General features: G+C 45.0%; 1 protein-coding gene across 2 annotated transcripts in view; it reads right to left on the reverse strand.

Annotated features, from left to right (window-relative positions):
• The window catches only part of LOC139212299 (formin-like), a 47,697-nt gene that overhangs the window by 20,610 nt on the left and 9,742 nt on the right, over window positions 1-17,345 (reverse strand). The window contains exons 1-6 of one of the 2 annotated variants that reach the window (XM_070842813.1): window positions 14,361-16,738; window positions 14,078-14,198; window positions 13,006-13,067; window positions 10,698-11,389; window positions 7,680-7,821; window positions 3,029-3,116 (exon numbers count right to left, since the gene is read on the reverse strand). In XM_070842813.1, coding sequence (XP_070698914.1) covers window positions 3,029-3,116; window positions 7,680-7,821; window positions 10,698-11,389; window positions 13,006-13,067; window positions 14,078-14,198; window positions 14,361-16,163 — 2,908 coding nt within the window. In that variant the 5' untranslated portion in view covers window positions 16,164-16,738. Of the gene's footprint in view, window positions 1-3,028; window positions 3,117-7,679; window positions 7,822-10,697; window positions 11,390-13,005; window positions 13,068-14,077; window positions 14,199-14,360; window positions 16,739-17,345 lie in introns of those variants that run through there. The other variant, XM_070842814.1, reaches the window with a different exon arrangement.

The following is a 17,345-nucleotide window of genomic DNA, read 5'->3' on the forward strand; positions in this document are numbered from 1 at the left end:
ACACCTGCACAAACAAACCAAAACGTTCACTTCAATTCATTCAAGTACCATGTAGTTGAATTATACACCTTATGTGGGATGGTAGTTTGAGGTGGTAAAGCTGAGAGTGTTTCCTGTGAGGGCAGATATATGTGGGGCAGACTGGGTCTGAGATCACAGATGCTAAGAAAATACAGTCACGTCCTTCTTCAGGAGAAAGCAGACTGGGGGAGGAAGACTGAGGTGAGGATGCAGGAGGAGTTAAGAGGAAGAGGGACATGATAGAGAGAGAAAAGGGTAAATAAAGGCTGGCGGATGTCATGGTTTAGACACCAAAGGACTGAGAAATGTTATGAAAAAAAAAAAAAGAGTGAAATCTCTTGACCTCCTTCGTTTGTTTAGCTTGACTCACACAGTGAAAATGAAACTATGCGGGGAAGGCAGAATGTAGCAGGACGGCACAAAAAGAGAAAGTCACTCCTGTTTTGTGTCTGAAAGGTGTCACAGGTTTATGGCCCAGTGAGGGAGGAGGGGAGGAGGATGGGAGGGATGGCTCCGGTGCTGCTGGTTGTCTGGCTGGTGTCAGCTGAGGAGGGCCTGCGAACCACCTACTGCTCCCAAATCAGTCACTCAGTGTGGCAAATAATCACTGTCACCGAGACCAGGAACCCTTCAGGAAGAACTGATGCACCAAACCACTTTCTGATTATGGTTCATATTGTGATTTTAGCTACAAGTGTCCAAAACTAAAAGTTGGCACGAAATCCAAAAACAAAACTAACCCTAACCCTGCAAAATCTAGTTTAAGTTTGACATCATTAGCTCGCATTTTATCAGCCTCTTAACATGTACACACTGTTTTTATTTTGTGCTGCTGCATGTGTATGGGCGAGGACTCCCTTGTGAATGAGATTTTAAATCTTAATAGGACATATCCTTGTTAAATAAAGGTTAATAAGTGAAACTGCGTAGGTTTTGATAAATAACAGCCACTGTAGCCACAATGACAGCAAACGGTAAAATATATCTTAACGGTAGGACAGTGTCGGATACACAGCAAAATCTATTAAAAGTAGCAAACGTAACTTTAGTCAGCATAAATTACAGTTCATATGAGACCAAGTAAGACCTTCCGGCAGTAAAGCCCCCTGTTGAACTGAGAAAGCATGTATTTTATTTCTTATGAATTATGAATTAAATACTTATTTGTAAGAGGAAGACTGTGTTTTCATGTTAAAAATTAAAAATCAAAAATTAAATAACTCTATTCTTGTCAACTTAAATTAGAATTAAAATCCTAATTGTGTGAATTTTGCACTGTAATTATTTAGATAAAATTCATGCATGGTGCTTTAAACACTCAAAAAAAAAAGGTAGAAAACCATGTTTATTGCAATGTAAGAAGTAAGAAGTCTGGTATTGGTACCATGTATCATGTATTGTACTAGCACAACAACACAGACCACAGGTCTTTTCAATCACACTCTGCTTCCAGCTAACAAGGTAATACTTTGCATTCTGGTTCCCAGCTGTTCCTGTTGCAGAAAAGCTGTCAATGTGGTCCCAATGTCTGGATCAGAGAGAACGCTGGAGGTCCATTTCCTACATCTTATTAGAGTGGATTATTCAGTCCTTCAGCCATGCAGCCGTCAATCACACACCAAAGGGGGGCCTGCTCCAGTGTGCTCAGGAGCACTCTGATCCGAGGGGAGCCGGATATCTCTCCACACCGACAGATCAAAGCCTGCCTGCCAACCGCCTCACACCCTCTCCTTCCACTTTTCACTCATCAGCTTTGGTGTGGAAGGGCATGTGTGGTGTGTGAGCATGTGTATGTGTGTACGTGTGGTGAGGTGGTGTGTGTGTGGGGGGGAGAGCCTCCCTTTGCCCTTGAACCATGGTGGCCCTTGAGGTCCCCCAGTCACTCCGACGGGTGCAGTTGACCCCCTCTCTCCCTGAACCAGAGCGCTACCTTCTCTACTCCCCTCCCTCCCTCCCTAGTAGCTCTAATTGCATTACATGTCCCATGTCCTTTTAATTTGGCAACAAAGGGGAGGCAAGCAGGCGAGGCCAGGGACTAGGGCCCTTAGAAGTGCTTGTTAGGGCGCTGTCCTTCATTGTCAGATTCAAATTGTTAATTTCACATATACCTCCCATTAAGGCACAAGGAAGCAGCCTCATGCTGGGTGTGAGCTGGTGTTTTTTTTTTAACCAAAGTGACACTAGAGGAAAGGATTGAAGGGAAAGGGGAAAAAACTCTAAACAAAATGTGCGTCCTGGTGCTGTTTGGCTGGTGTTTGAGGTGGTTTTATGTGGTAGCGCAGTGTCTGCTAACTGTGGAAGGTGGTTTTGTACATGCTTAGATCATTAGTGGGGTGTCAGTCCCATTAGGCTTGTGGAAACCGTCACTGGCTACAATAAACAGATCTGCTGGCCGCATGCTCAGACTAGCAGGCGGCAGGCATTCTCCGCCACAGTCCCAGGACAGGACCAATTCCTGGCCCATCTACGCTGTCCCCATCGCGCACATTAAGTGTTTATGCACGCAAACAGCCACTGCTGCATGCCTGCATTTTTCCACAGCCAAGCATGCAATCAGTCCACACAGATCTTCAAATGAAGGAGATGGCAATTTGATTTTAAGTACTCCAAGCAGCCTGACAGAAAAACTGAAAGGCTGCTTTCATTCCAGTGTTTCCATCTCACATTTTGACAAATTGAAGCATTTTCTTTCCCAACGTGGTGACTGGAAAAATCATCCCTGTTCCACTTGAAGCACAAATGTCTCCCCCCCCCCCAAAAAAGTGTGTCTAGTTACAAATTAGTAGCTGTCAAGGGGTAGGAAATTATTCTCCGCTGCAGGGCTTGCTATCTCATCTCATCTCTAGAAATAACTCCATCTGCATTACATCAGGACTCATCTGTAATTTATCGTTAAATGGGACCGTAAATACAGTTCATCTAAATAAGAGCTCCATTAAAGAGCTCCTTTAAAATGATATCATAGCGTGCTCAAGCATCCAGACGTGCTGAACCGAACATTTCTCACCTTGCTGAATGTCCTTCATCTCCAGATGCAGGCTCGAAATGAGGATGCCGACTGCTTGTGAACGCTTCCCATCCAGCAGCTTGATAATCTGGAAGAAAGTGAAAACAAATGAATTCATGCTGTTAAACTGCAAGAAGATTAGTGGGATTCAGCGTCAAACCCACAATATGCATTTCAGTTAATAAGCTCTAAACTGACTAATCTTCTCCTGATTCCTGTACATTTCATGGCCTTTTAGTAAGTTGGTGATTTTAAATGTCAACTATTATTGATAATTATGTCTCAGCCCTGCGACTGACTGACGCCTAGTCCGGGGTGTCGCCCTTTGGCTCCGGTCCCCTCTGCCCATCTAAGAATAAGCAGTACAGATAATAGATGGATAGATAGATGGATTATTGTTAATTACTTTCCAAACTGTCTAAAACGCCATATCTTTACCCCAAATTACCTTGGGGTAAATATCGCCTTAGATTTATTCACGCCAATGTTTATAATCAATTTCATTATTCAAACACTGACATGGAACAAATTGAGGAACAGATGGAGAGTAGAAAGTTCATTTCTGTGATGAGAGGCCGGGTGAAAATCACTTAGTCATGTCCCCGGTTGCGGAAGCAGATGATAGATGATGAGCGAGGCTAGTCTTAACTAGCCTGGGAATCATCTGGATTGACCCAAACGACCAGACTAATCAACACACACTGTCATAACCCATCATCATGATGCAAACGCCTGGGAAATGCGGAGCACACACACACACACACACGCACAAGCAGCCACACACTTTGTCAAGTTACATCAACAGGGGAGCAAAGTTAAACAGAAAAGCACCTCCTCCGGTTTACCGAAGAACATGTGTGAGATATAATCAAAAAATATCAAGTCGCAGTGAAAGTACAAAGGCAAAAGTGGCTCCATAAAAGGACAGTCTAGAAGAGCAAGGCAAAGAGAAGCAGGGCTTTTATAACAAACTATAAATTCACAGGATTTTTATTTGTGCCTACACATGGTCACAATTACTTATGACTGAATTAGCCGTAAAGCCAGAGAGAGTTTTGGCAAGGTAAAGCCCCGCTCTAAAAGTTAATGTGTCAGGCTTCTTCATTAGGTATTATGGCGTTGTCGGCTACTGGGCTGTCCAGTGGGAGCTGGAGAGCAGAAGCCTTAGAAGTGGGTATTGCATTACAGGGCGTTAGTGGGTGCCATGCTGCTTCCAGCTCTATTACTTGGATCACTGGGGATCTCCCACTCTAAGGACTTGAGGCGGCTGAGTACCAGGCTTTTCCAACACCTCTAATTAACCACTTTGGACGGGCCACACTAAAAGCAGCCCAGGAACCCTTCCCCACTCACTGTGGCTGCAGAACTCGCCAATTAGCCTAAACAGTTACGTTAATGAGAAAAGACAACTGATGCTGGATGCTGGGTTTAAGACACGCAAACAGCTTGGGTAAGCAGAGGGAGTGGCGTGATGCTGATGCTGAGGCAGGTAGACATCAACAGCTGACGGCTCCCTCCTGTGGACAAAAGGAGCGCTGAGGGAACTCTGAGGCTTTCATTGGACCTGAGTAACACAGACAGCTCAGACGAAAGAGGGGAAGAGGAGAGAAAGAGCGAGCAGCCTAAGAAAATAAACACAACGATGGAGGCAGACACTGTGAGTGTCTGCGGTTTGAGCTGAAGCAGGTGGCTGATGTTAGGCGAGGTGGGCGGGGCGATGCAGGTTCAGAGACGAGCGGATAGTTTATACAGCCACGGCTGAGCAGCCAGCCTGCTCCACGATGACTGTCTGTCTGATTATCTGTCTGGAATCACCCAGGCAGATGTTACAATAACAACTGGATCAAGACTTCCCATCAACAGCCACCTATGATACACTCAACAACCCCAGTCTCACCCAGCGGTGTTAGTCTTACACCCACTCTCCCACGTCATAGCCCGAGCATCAAATATGTCTTTAATAAACGCACTATGATTGCTCATAAGTTATTCCCATAAACCAGTTAAAGCTGCTGTTTGTTTAAAGAGATCCACTATGCATAAACTTAATACATGCTTGATTTATTAGGGTAAAGGAAACTGTGTGTTTACTGATGTGCATATTTGCACACATACAAACTCAGCAGCACATTTAGCTCAATTGATTTACTCATCTTCTTCTTTCTTCCTCCCTCCTAATCCCTCAATCAAGGATGCACAGACACGCGCATCCTTTCCGCTCCCCCGCTCCTATAGGTGCCCCCGTCTTCATCGCCTCCTCTAGCCAGCGGAGTGGAGCCACATGCCTGTAATTACACCCCCGGTCCAGTCCGGTCCGGTCTGCTCGGGTGGGAGAGCTCTCTTCCATGTCATCTCCTCTGCTTTGATATGCTAATCAGCAGAGAGAGACGGGCTCCAGAGTAAACAAGAGCTTTGATTTTTCTATGGCACACATGATAGAGATTAACTTTCTCATGTAGGCATCGGCTGCATCCCCGGAGTTTCAACTTTTGGCGTGTGGAGTTGTCGGAAAGCGGGGAAGTTCCTCATATGCATAATGTACACCCACATTCCATTCCCTCCCACTCATCTCCTCTCGCCGCACAGAGCCCCCCGGGGCTGTGGTGTTAGCATGATCTGGCAACACTTTCTGAGCAAGTGCATAATGGCTGGTGAGGACGTGCCGTCATCACACACGTGCGATCGAGCGCACACATAGGAAAATACAGATGTGCGTGCATACACAAACACACACACAGAAACAAATAAGCAGACTCCGATTGAATTGAAGTGAATTCTGTGCAGGCTCAGAGTGTGTACTGAGGGGAGAGAGGAGCAAGACTGCCTCCATATCATATCACGGGATTATTTATATGCATGCTAATCTATGTAAAACATTAAATTCTTAACTAAATGAATTACTTATTCTTGTATTTGTTTTCATTATCTCTATTTGTCCATTGATTTTGGTTGTCTGGTCTTATACCTGTTTCTTTTGCATGTTGGTTATGTGGTTGTCTGACTGTGAATGCTACTTGTTACCCAAAAAAAAGAAAAGGGAAACTGGAGCATCTGGGAAAGTCGTAGTTTAGTAGCACATCTACAAGTGCATGCAAAAGTGAGACGCACAACACAATCAGTGCTGGCTTTATTATTTTGCACCCCAGAGCAGTGCAGAAATATGGAGTGACATCATCTCAAAAGATAATGGTTTACTGGAAATAAACAGCTGCAATAGGTGAGCAAAAACTGGAATATTCTGAAAGATCAATACGACTTGTAAACCGACTTCAGTATGTGTCCTGCTCTCCGCTTGGTTATCCTTACTGCTTCTGTGCCCATTTGCTCCACCTTTGCTATCCTCCTCAGCTCAGTAGCAACCAAGCCTCCGTCCCCGCTCTGACCTCCATCCTGCTTCTCTTTGTTCATTTGCTGCATCCCTTCCTGTCCTTCCCACCCATTAACCAGCTGAACTTCTTGGAAGCCGTCATCAGCTGGTGATTCAGATGATTTCTCTCTCCAGCGAGTTCTCCCCCTTTAACTCCAAGCATAAACTTTAAGGGATAAAAAATGATTACGTAAACACGGTTCTTTTATTTTGACGACCATTACAGTGAGCTGGACTTCCAAGCGGATTGAAAACAACCGTGCCTTCACATATTCCCTCTCCCTCCTTAATCGTGGAGCTGGGCTCGCTGGCTCAGAGCTTTATGTTAAATATAAGACTCCTGAACTGGGGACAGTCAAAACAGAGCCAGCCAGTGTACCATACAGATCCATCTCGCAAATGCTGTAAAATCCACCAAATTCTACACTGGACATGGAGTTTTTTGATTGATATGAGTTTGTTCAGCAGTGTTTCCATTAGTGGGCTGATGTAAGCCCAGGCAGGAGACAGTTGGCAGGATTTGTGTCTGGATGTGGCTGTCTGAGTTGGATCAAATGTTGAACAGTTTGCCGCTTTAGAGTGACCAGACTGAATGGAGGGATCTAAGGATGGAGATCGAGAACAGAAGAACACACACACATGCACGCACACACACACTGGCTCTCTGGAGCGGAGTGGAGCCCTAACAAATTGATCAGAATAGGGGATGTGTATGGATTTAGAGGGGAAAGTCTGGGGCAGTGGCCGATTTTGAACTGCTTGGACGCCACAGTGAGGACCACAAGGCAGCCGGGAATGCTGATGCGGCGCTGGCTACAGCAGAGGTGCAGAGTTGCAGCATTTGACAAGACATCAACAAGTGTGTCTTTGGTGGGTAGGGGGACAGTCGATCAATCTGGCACAAAAGACCATTTTTCTTGACCTGTTCTGATCTTTAAAACCTAAACTTTGAAGCTTGCATGATGGAAAAAACAAAATAATTCTGAACCCTCACCTACATTTACAATCCTGCTTGGCTTGGTACAGAAGAAGAAAAAAAAAAAAAACACAAGGGAGTGAACTCATAAATTGATAGCCTGTGTTGGCCCAGTGCTAGACCTGGCAACTGCAGGCAACAGTGTGGAAGAAGACCTAATGAGAGCCACAATCCATTTCTTTGTCCGTTTACCCTTTTGTTATTTCTTTCTTTGATTTATGATTAAAAAAGACAGCAGACAAAAAGCCTTTTTCAAACAAAGCTTGATATATAAAAAAAAAGCATGGCCCTCAGGAGGCGGAATTTACCTTCTTAGTTTTGGCTTTCTTCTCGAAGGTGTCCGACAGGGGCTTCTTCTTCGGCTGCAGCGTGGCCTTGGAGAAAAGATCCTCAAACTCATTGGTGTTGATAATGTTAGGCTCCTCCAGAGAACCCCAGAGGGTGTTGTTGCTGGAAAAAGAAGTGAAGATTTGAATCTGTGATTTACTTTCTGCTGTTCTGACTTAAATCTGTACATCCAAACTGAGGTTATATAAGGTGGTATAAGATTTGATCACAGTCGCAGTGACTCACAGGACAAGCTGGGACCATCTAGGTCACTTTCCCTGAGCCAAACAAAATGCACGTTCTATTTGTGGGAGCTTATTTGATGTTTATTCAATCTGAACGCTGTTTCTCATTTTCCATTTTGCAGTCTGGCAAAAACGTGGCAGAAATGACCGCAATCTCAACTTTAAAAAAAAAAAAGCACTGTTTATGAGCTAGGTGATAAAAATAACAAAAGTTTAAGACAAGTGTGTTTCTGTCATAAAGGACCATTTCCAGCAAACGGGCGAGAATACGGGAGGCGATGTTGTGTTTCAGAAGTTGCTGAGTAACATGGGAAGAAACAAACAGAGGCAGAAATAAGAACACGGGGTGTCTGAAGTCAAGAGGATGTGCAGGAGCTCAAGCACTCTTTTCTGTTCACTAAAACTGCGCTTTCCCTCCCAAAATGTGTTAATCAAACAGACATTTACAGCCCACTCAACAGGCTTACTGACAAATAAACGTATTTTACATTTTGGAGCGGTGACATCGATAATAAGCTACACATGCTTAATTACTGGTTTCTTATTATCTTTTCACACATCGTAGTTGTTCTCGCGGGTCACACTTTAATGGCATTATAGCTCATCTGTGAGCTCATGAGGCTGGCAGGTGAATCTCCCCGAGTCAAGGCCCATTTGCAATGAGAAACACAGGCGCTGGCAGGCTCATCGTGACTTAAATACCAGAGCAATCAAGTGCACTGCCAGTGACTTGTTCAGGGTAGAGCAAGTCCAATTGTTCCTGCATGCAGCTGGCTTCCTATTGCAGTGGTCAGAGTATTTATCTGGGGTAGCCAAGAGGTTTTCTGTTGAGGACATAATGATACTGAGAGGCTGAGGAAAATAAGTCCGAAGAACAGCCGCTGACTCTGAACCCAACTGTGCAGGAATTTAGTTCGGAAAAGGAAATTACATCCAAACCCCAAGAAATATTTCCATGCAGGACAACTTTCTAATTGACCGGATTATGAGTATAATTGAATTTGAATCCCCCTTAAAGCTCTGTTCCCGTTTCCTTTCGCAGCTTCCCAAGAAAGTTTGTCCCACATGCTGCCAACTGTACTTTGTACTTCGGCTTACGTTTAGACACCTGGCATCATTCCAAACCTTCACTGTTCCCCCTCATAACTCTCACCGTTAACAGAGATCACACAGCTGATTCAGCTATAGTTAAAATTATAGTTAAACATCTGACCCATTTAATACCCCTTAACGTGGCGCTTTACAGTTAAATTTATAGCTGACATGAAACTGCTGCAGTGTAGTCAGTCAGTCCTCCAGCGCTGGCGAGGACCAGAGAGAGAGAGAGAGAGAGAGAGAGCACCAACCACAACTCAGCTTCCCTGACTAATCCGGCCATGGAAATACAAGGCCATAAAGCTGGAAGCCTGGCACTCAGAGGCAACAACCACAGCCACTGTAAATGGGCTGGATAATCCACTTACCATTACAGAGTATCTGGTGCAGCAACTATTTCTATGATATCTGTCTGAACGGGAGCGTTCAGGGCGAGACCCCATTAGACCTGGGCCAGTGAAGTTTAGAGGGTCATTAGCCCAGGGATAACAGTTTCTCTTGCAACTTCGAATATGGGATAACTTCGTCTCGCTCGGGGCTTTCTAAACCTATAACAATCTGCTGTAATTCCCCCAAATAATCACGATATCAAGGACTGAACACAATGAATTGTGCAAACAAACGTCCGAGCAAATGTAAACAAGTTACGTGACGTGTGCATTCTTGAGATTTCAGCAATTGTTCCAGATTTTCTAGTAATTATCCTAAACACAGCCTAACTGATGATAACTTTGATGCTGAAACCATTATTCTTGATTTTTGGGTGTTTCTTAAACTTTTTTTTTTGTTTTTTTAAAGATGAATACAAGACATACAACAATCTTGATATACATTCCTAGATCCAACACACAAAAACTCAGATCAGACAGACATAGCTTCTGAAAAGTGAAGTCAGTGTGGAAGTGTATTAAACCTGGATTCTTTCTAATTGTCATCTCTGTGACACTTCTGGCTCCAAAAACAAGATGGTGACTTTGAAAGTACCAAACTCAAGGCTTCAAAATGGCAGTCCACAAACCAATGGGTGATGTCACTGTGGCAACTTGCTGACACAGTTTCTAAATTACCTCAAATTCTTTGTGACTTATCAGCCATTGTAACTGTAGATACCATCATATCAGCAGCTAGCTAATCTATAATAATAAATGTGATAATAAATACAAACCTGACCAGAGGTTTTATGAACACTGGCGTTTCTGTGGCCCTGAGTTTATATTAATTCAAGGCAAAGAAATGCAAACATGAGAAGCAGTTAGTTTTATATGCTACTATCTTTGCAAATTAAAGGACAATTCCAGTTTATTACACCTTGGGTTAATTAATAGTACAACTATGATAAGTAATGAAGGTCAAAGTTGAACTTGGAAGTCAGTCTGTAAACTGTGACAGATGTTTATGACGTACTGTTAAGAGGAATTCTTTCAATGTTTGCCTTTGATTTCTGTCCTAAATAAATGTGGCTAATGTGGAGTGTTAATAACCATTCTGGTCATCTGACTGCTCACGTTTGCCTGCTTGCCTGCCTTGTACGACTTCTTTGCAATCAACTTGCTATGTATAACATTATTATCAACTGAAACGATGGCCAAAACACAGAAAGTTAAACCCAATTATGCTTTCAGAGCAATAGGAGTGAGTTTTAAGTGATGTTCCACATACTTATTGTCCTGTATCTGTATCCTGGTCCAGTACAGAGGCTTCATGGGACAGGCTGGCTCAATGGTAGGCTTCCGTGGGGCCTTCTCTGCCCTCTGGCCGAGACTAAAGCCCCCCATAGGGGGAGGGGGTGGCGGGCCACAGCCTGGAGGAGGTGGAGGAGGAGGTGGACCAGCTCCAGGTAGGCCAGGGGGGGGAGGTGGAGGTGGTGGGGGCGGTGGACCACCTCCAGGGAGAGGAGGTGGTGGAGGAGGTGGCGGCGGCGCTCCCATGTTGCCCGGTAAAGGGGGAGGAGGAGGGGGCGGTGGTGCTCCCGAGAGGCCTGGTGGGGGAGGTGGAGCAGGCGGTGGGGGTGGTCCAGGTTGCCCCGGTGCCTTTTCGGCTTTTAGGTTTAGTCCAATAGAGTCCAAGTTGAGTTTTTTCGGCACGTTCTGGCTGGGGCTTTGAGCAAGCCCGCCGCAGTCACCCTCAGGGCTCTTGATGAAGGTCTCCCTGTCCGTCTGGATTCCCACGGTGCGGCAGGTCTTGGGGATGGGGTCATCAGCGGTGGACACAGCAGCATCGCAGACCTCACCTCGCCCCTGGCCTGTATTGTACGCCTTGTCTCTGTGTATCTTCGCAATGATTCCTTCCAGGTGCGACACTGTGACGGCATTCTCACCTCTCAGCTGGAAGATTTGGAGCTCAAAGTCGGACTGTAAGGAGCAAGAGCAGAATGCCAGAGACAAACCAAATCCAGAGTATCAGGAACATCAGTCATTTCCCATCATGTAATAAAATCATATTAGGTGGTAGACAACACGTTTCCTTGAATGAACTTGGATTTAAGTGTATAATTATTTTTCTAATTCACCTAAGAAATGTGACTAAAAAAACAACCGTATAAATGCTTTCAGCTTTCCTTTTAAACTCTGTTTTGAATGTAAACATTCCCATTAAATTTTTCCCCAATCCGAAGATAATATCTGACTCTTACAGTGAAAATCTGGCAACTCCAGTCTTCATTTGACGTTTCAAACAATGAAAAGCAATCCAACCAAAGCGAGGTATTGATTTGAGACCAAAAGGAAACGGTTTTGCAATAAATCTTACACATGTTCCCTGTTAACTCTTGTCCGTTTAGAAACAGAATTAGGCACGTTCCCACCCTTTCTTGTGGGCTGACTGGGATACATGTTTCTCAATGTCAGCATCAGTCCTTTAAAGGGTAACATCAAATTAAAGGCTTTAAGCAGACAGGCTGAGAAACCAATTCTGAGGTCAGACTTTTCGAGGAAACGGCACATAAAGCAATTTCTCAGTGGTACAAATTATGTAACATGGCCAGAGCTCTGTTCCTCTTGGTTTTCCAGGGGTATACAGTAAGTTTGACTCCAGATTAAGTTGGCACGGAACACCTAAACTCTGCTTTTGATGAAGGAAAAAAGATGCCTTTAAAATCAATTTGGAGAGCCGTCATGTTGAGGAAAAGGACATGTCTATCAGAGAACTGTGTGAGGCGAGGACTGAACATTTGGAAGTAACAATATTACACATAACACATGAAATTGTGGTCGCTAGAAAACTCTTTTATTTTAACAAAGTCGTTTTAACTTGTTATTTGAGATCGACAGTTTGATAATTCAAAGGTTTTGTATTTAACTATTATATTTTACTATATTTCTACTATATTTCAATTACTACAAATAAACTGACATTTAACAACAGAAATTTGAGTCTGATTTAAGTTTTTTTTCTCTATTTTTTCAGCACACATTTTCTATCTATACTGTTTCTCCGGAAATGTAAATGTACAAAATTAACCTTTTAAAATTAAACTTTAAAAAAAAAAAAATTGATGGACAGGTTGGAATGATATTTTTTGCCTAATACTGGGCAACTTCAACACCTGTGGCATCTTAAAGCATTCCATGTTAAAAGCAAATACTACATAACACACTAAATAATACACTTTTACACCAGTTCAGCCGCTGCTCTTGACATTTCATGCGTATTTAGTGCCATCTTGTGTTCACAAGAGTCAACTGCTAAGACACTAGATGGGCCACAAGGGCCTTCAAAATGCAACTTGCTGTTCATGCATGTCATGAACGACAGCTGTGGTGTGATGCTCAGCTTTCTTTCACAATCCCACCAGAACATCTTTACATAATTTCCATCCCTTTACCTGAGCATTTGCTTGTTGAAAAGTGCTATGAAAATACACCTAACTTCCCTCATGTGCCGTTACAGAGATGCCCGGGCTAATTTTCTCTAATGTTCAATATGTATTCAGTCAGTGTTTTAATGTCTGAGTCGTATGAAAACTTACATGCAGCCTCTCCAGCTCTTCCTTGCATTCTCTCTTCAGCTGCAAGAGGGCAGCCTGGTGCTCTGAAAGGAGGGAGAACAAGGACGCTTGTATGACGACACAAACCTTTACTGCTGGCAGCAGAGTTAGAATGCTGTTTTCTTGAGCCTCCGGCCGAAGCATCGGCATGTTAAATAACTAACAAGCCAGTCTGCGAGAGAAGAAAAATGCCAACAAGATGTGCTTCTGCTGCTTAAATTCTACGGAAGGTTGGGTCACTTTCACTAGAAAAGGGCCATATTTACAACTCAACCGACCAGTTTGAAATTAGACTGCTGACTGAGATTTGCTCCTCAAATTCCAGCCACAAGACAAAAGCAAAGCCCGACGCTGCAGTGCAAATCTACAGAATAATCCACACCCGCTCATCTTAATCTATTCTCAGGGATGAAGCGGCACCGCACAGAACATCCATCAGCTGTCACACTACTGCACGTTATTTCACTGTACACAGAACATGAAGGGAAAGCTTTTTACTTTGTAATTCAATCAGCCCCTTGACAGCCTTGTGTGCTTTTAACCTATCCGAGTGTCATTACACCTTTAGAGTGCAAGGTGGGCCAAACATGGCGTGCTGCCCAGAGTATACTTGATTCCATTAAATGTTTCTACTTCGCCCACACCCACACACATGCAATCCTGTGGTGCCGCGAAACAGCAGCCGCACACACACCAGCATTAAGGTGCAGACACAGCCCCTCTGTGTTCTTAAATGGATTTTAAGGATGTCTTACACCCTGATACTTAGCTAGCTCTGCATGGTTTGTCTCAGGGTTTCTGAGTAAACTGAGAGTGCTAAAGGGTGCAAGAGAGGTGGCTCTACTTTTGTTGCGGCATTTTAGTGTTTACGAGAGCATTCAAATAGCCTGTGATGATAAATGCTGTGATATCTGTAATGGCTCTTATCCACAAAGCCAATAAGTGATGAGGTGTGTCAGCGTAAGCTCAACTGGCGCGATCCTCCGTCAGCATTCCGGGTCTTAGATGTATAAACAGACAACAGTGTCTAAAGCAACAGGCCTGAGGTTCTTACCTGCCTCGGTGTATTTGAGCCCCACCTTCTCCTCCTCATCTTTAGGCTTGGGTGGGGGCCACACAGCCTGCAGACGCCCTGGAGTCCGGTCCTCGCTGTCTGTAGGGGATGTGACCTCGGTCTGTGGGGAGAAAGCACATGCAAAAAATGTCAGCACGTACCCCCATTTTCCCCCCATCTTTGTACAAAATACATGCACAGCCTAGATTTTCAATAGTTAAAGAACGATGAAAAATGATGAGGTGATGTTGAGATTTAAAATGATAGAGTTGTGATTTTGTACATTAACCTCTGTGGGACTTTTGAGTTCCTTGCCAGGGGATTTGGAGGCTCTATCAAAAATAGATCTCAGATTTTCCTTGTCATTCTTGATTTTCTTTTTCACTGCCTCCAGATCCACATCTTCAGTCATTTCCTTCTTGACAGATTTGGGGCCAAAGATGCTCCTGAAGGTTTCATAGGCCAGGTCTGAGGTTTTCTTTTTTTCCGGTGAGGATGTGGGAGTTTCTGGGCCTCGGGCATTCTCTCCCGCAACCTCTTCTCCATTCTCAGGCTCTTTTTTGCCGCGTTCAGGATCAGCATCCTGCTTGTTATCTGACTTTGTGGTCTCATCGTGGTTGTCCAGCTTGAGCAGCTGACTGAGCTGTCCCATTACGGCGCTTTTGTTTTCCACAGCGGGTTTAGGGTCTGCATGTTTTTTGGTCGGAGTGGCCGTCTTCTGCTCAGGGAGGAGCTTGGCTTTGTTTACCGTCTTCTTCAGGCTGAGCAGGGCCAGGTCAGCATCCGTCTCCCTCTGTTTGATCTCCGACACCGTCTCCCTGTCTTCCCCCACCGCCCCTTTCTTCAGCACCCGCAACCCACTGAAGAGGGCCGGCATGTGGAAGGACGGTGACGAAGAGAGTGCGGATGTGGATGGAGATGGGGTGGAGGAGGTAGACGAGGGGGAAACGGATGCAGCTGGAGGCGGTGCGTTTGTTTCTGCTGTGTTTGGAGCAGTTGGGTGGATGTCACTTGTGGATTCTTCAGGTGTAAGTGACAGCGACATGGTTCGATTTGTGACACCAGCAGAGAGCGACTGCTCCTCGGGACCGGAGGTAGATTGGAGTGAAACTTCAGGAGTCTCAGGGTTGGGGGGAACGGAGGAGGACACCTGGCTGGAGGGAAATTCCTCAGGCTCCTCCTCAGCCTCTGCCCTTTCCTCATGGGTCTCCTCCTCTTGTGTACTATCCCATGTCTGATTTAACCTTGAGGCCTTGGCAGAATTACGACCTGCAGCCTCCAAAGGTACATGTCCGGAGATGATGGAAGGAACAGGCAGAGAACAATCAATGCCCGCATACTCCTCGCTCTCATCTGTAGCCACATCTTTGCCACTATTCTCTCTAGCGCCAGATGTTTCTACATCCACAGACAAGGTGGTGGAGGTGGCCTCGTTGGGACTGTGGCCATATCCAGGTTTGGAAACTGAAGAGACCAGAATTGTTCTAGAGTTACTTTTGCTGACGAACCTGTCTGAATATAGAATAGCTTCTACGCGGGATCTCTCCTTAAGACGGTGTGTTCTAAACACAGGTACTTGGTACTCTGCCTGTGCCACACTGGCATCTTTTAGCTCATCTCCATGGTCCACTATATTATTGTCCTCCTCGGGTGAAGAAGGCTCCTCAGTCCTGGTAGGCTTCTCCGACAAACTAGCGCTGCTGTGGGCAGCCTCCTCGTCCTCATTTTCTGTGTCGCTATAAGTTTCAACCCGAGTCACCTGGACCAGATCAGGGTCAACCAAGGCTCCAGCTGCTGTTTCAACTTGGTCGCCAGGCTCCTCGCAGGTTTCAAATGATTTAGCCCTTTGCTCTGTATCACAAGGAACAATCCCATTAACTTCCCTCCCTTGGAATTTGTTCCCATTGTCCGGAGTTTCAGGGAGAATATTCTCCTCATCCGGCAGGTCCCTGAAAGACATCAGAATGGCCGACTCCACGTCTGAAGAGGCAGATCTATCCCGGCTGAAGAGACTGCTGACAACATTTAGAAAAGAACTAGTGGGCTGCTTCCCCGGTCCATCTGAGTTATCACTTGTACTGTCCATTATTAGCTCAAAGTGTCACTCCGACTGAGAGAAAGGAGAGGCAAACCAAAACAGGTAGCAGCTTTAGGGAAATGTCCACTGAAAATGTCACAAAAGGTTCATCTCTCCACCTCCAGCTATCCAGGCTGCTCCTATTCCACCTCTACCACTGGCTGGGAACAAAAGGCCTTTGTATGGACAAATCTCCCCAGCTCCTCTTACCTTCTCCAGGAGGACGCCAATTATAACAACGCTATCCTGTATTCCTGTTTAGTGGCAAACTAACAGGTTGCATAAAGTAGACTTTCATTATCTCACATAAAGATCACTACTGACTGCACGTTGTCAGTAGAGCAGTTCAGCCTCCTCTGTGCGAGCAATATTCCCATGACGCTGCAAGTGAAGTCAAGCTGTTCAGTGGCTGGAAGCACGTCCTGCTGTAATCTCCCTGGGAGAACCGGAGAGCAGAGTTCACCTGCCTTTCACAAAAGCATTTCCAACTGTTGCGACAAGTTTAGCGGCATTATCCATAAAGTTGTGGGTTATCCTTCTCTATACAGTCTGGGATCCATGACTACAATGTTCTTCAAGTTTGGGTCCTTAACTTGTCTCTCAGTTTACAGGAAAGCCTTGTGTGCTGTTGTGTGAGAGCGGCTCAGGTTGGGAAAAAAAAAAAAGTGTCTCACTGGTCTACCCAGTCTGGGGACGCCTCCCTTCAGGTTCCTCCCTTCCTGGGAGGGGACCTGCAGAGCCCGGCACCACAGGTGTCTGATTACCTCTGCTCACTTCCGTAAAATGGCTGCCGAAGTAACAGAGTAAACACAGGGGGGGGAGTCAGGCTGCAGAGGTCCATTAACCCAGCACTGCACTAGAGAGCGGTGAGCCACTGCAATACAGGGCTTAAGAGCTGGTGATTAGACGGCCTGGCTATGGCCAGCTCAGGTTAACATGCTAAGACTATTAGCAGCTAATGAACACTCAGACAGAACAGCGATGAATTCAGTTAGTAAATCATGACATTTTTCTTCACTTACCATAAGTCTCTGTGCACTGAGCAATGACTGTTGCAGGTCAGTTAAGGAGAAAAGCTTTAGTTTATAACCAAAGAACAGGTAGTAAAATCTGTGTGGGAAAGCGGACAACCTAAAAATTACAGAGAAACAACCGCTGTGGTGTTTCGACTATCTTTTAAAGTCATATTTG

Source organism: Pempheris klunzingeri, chromosome 13, assembly GCF_042242105.1.
Source record: "Pempheris klunzingeri isolate RE-2024b chromosome 13, fPemKlu1.hap1, whole genome shotgun sequence".
Classification (NCBI taxonomy): domain Eukaryota; kingdom Metazoa; phylum Chordata; class Actinopteri; order Acropomatiformes; family Pempheridae; genus Pempheris; species Pempheris klunzingeri.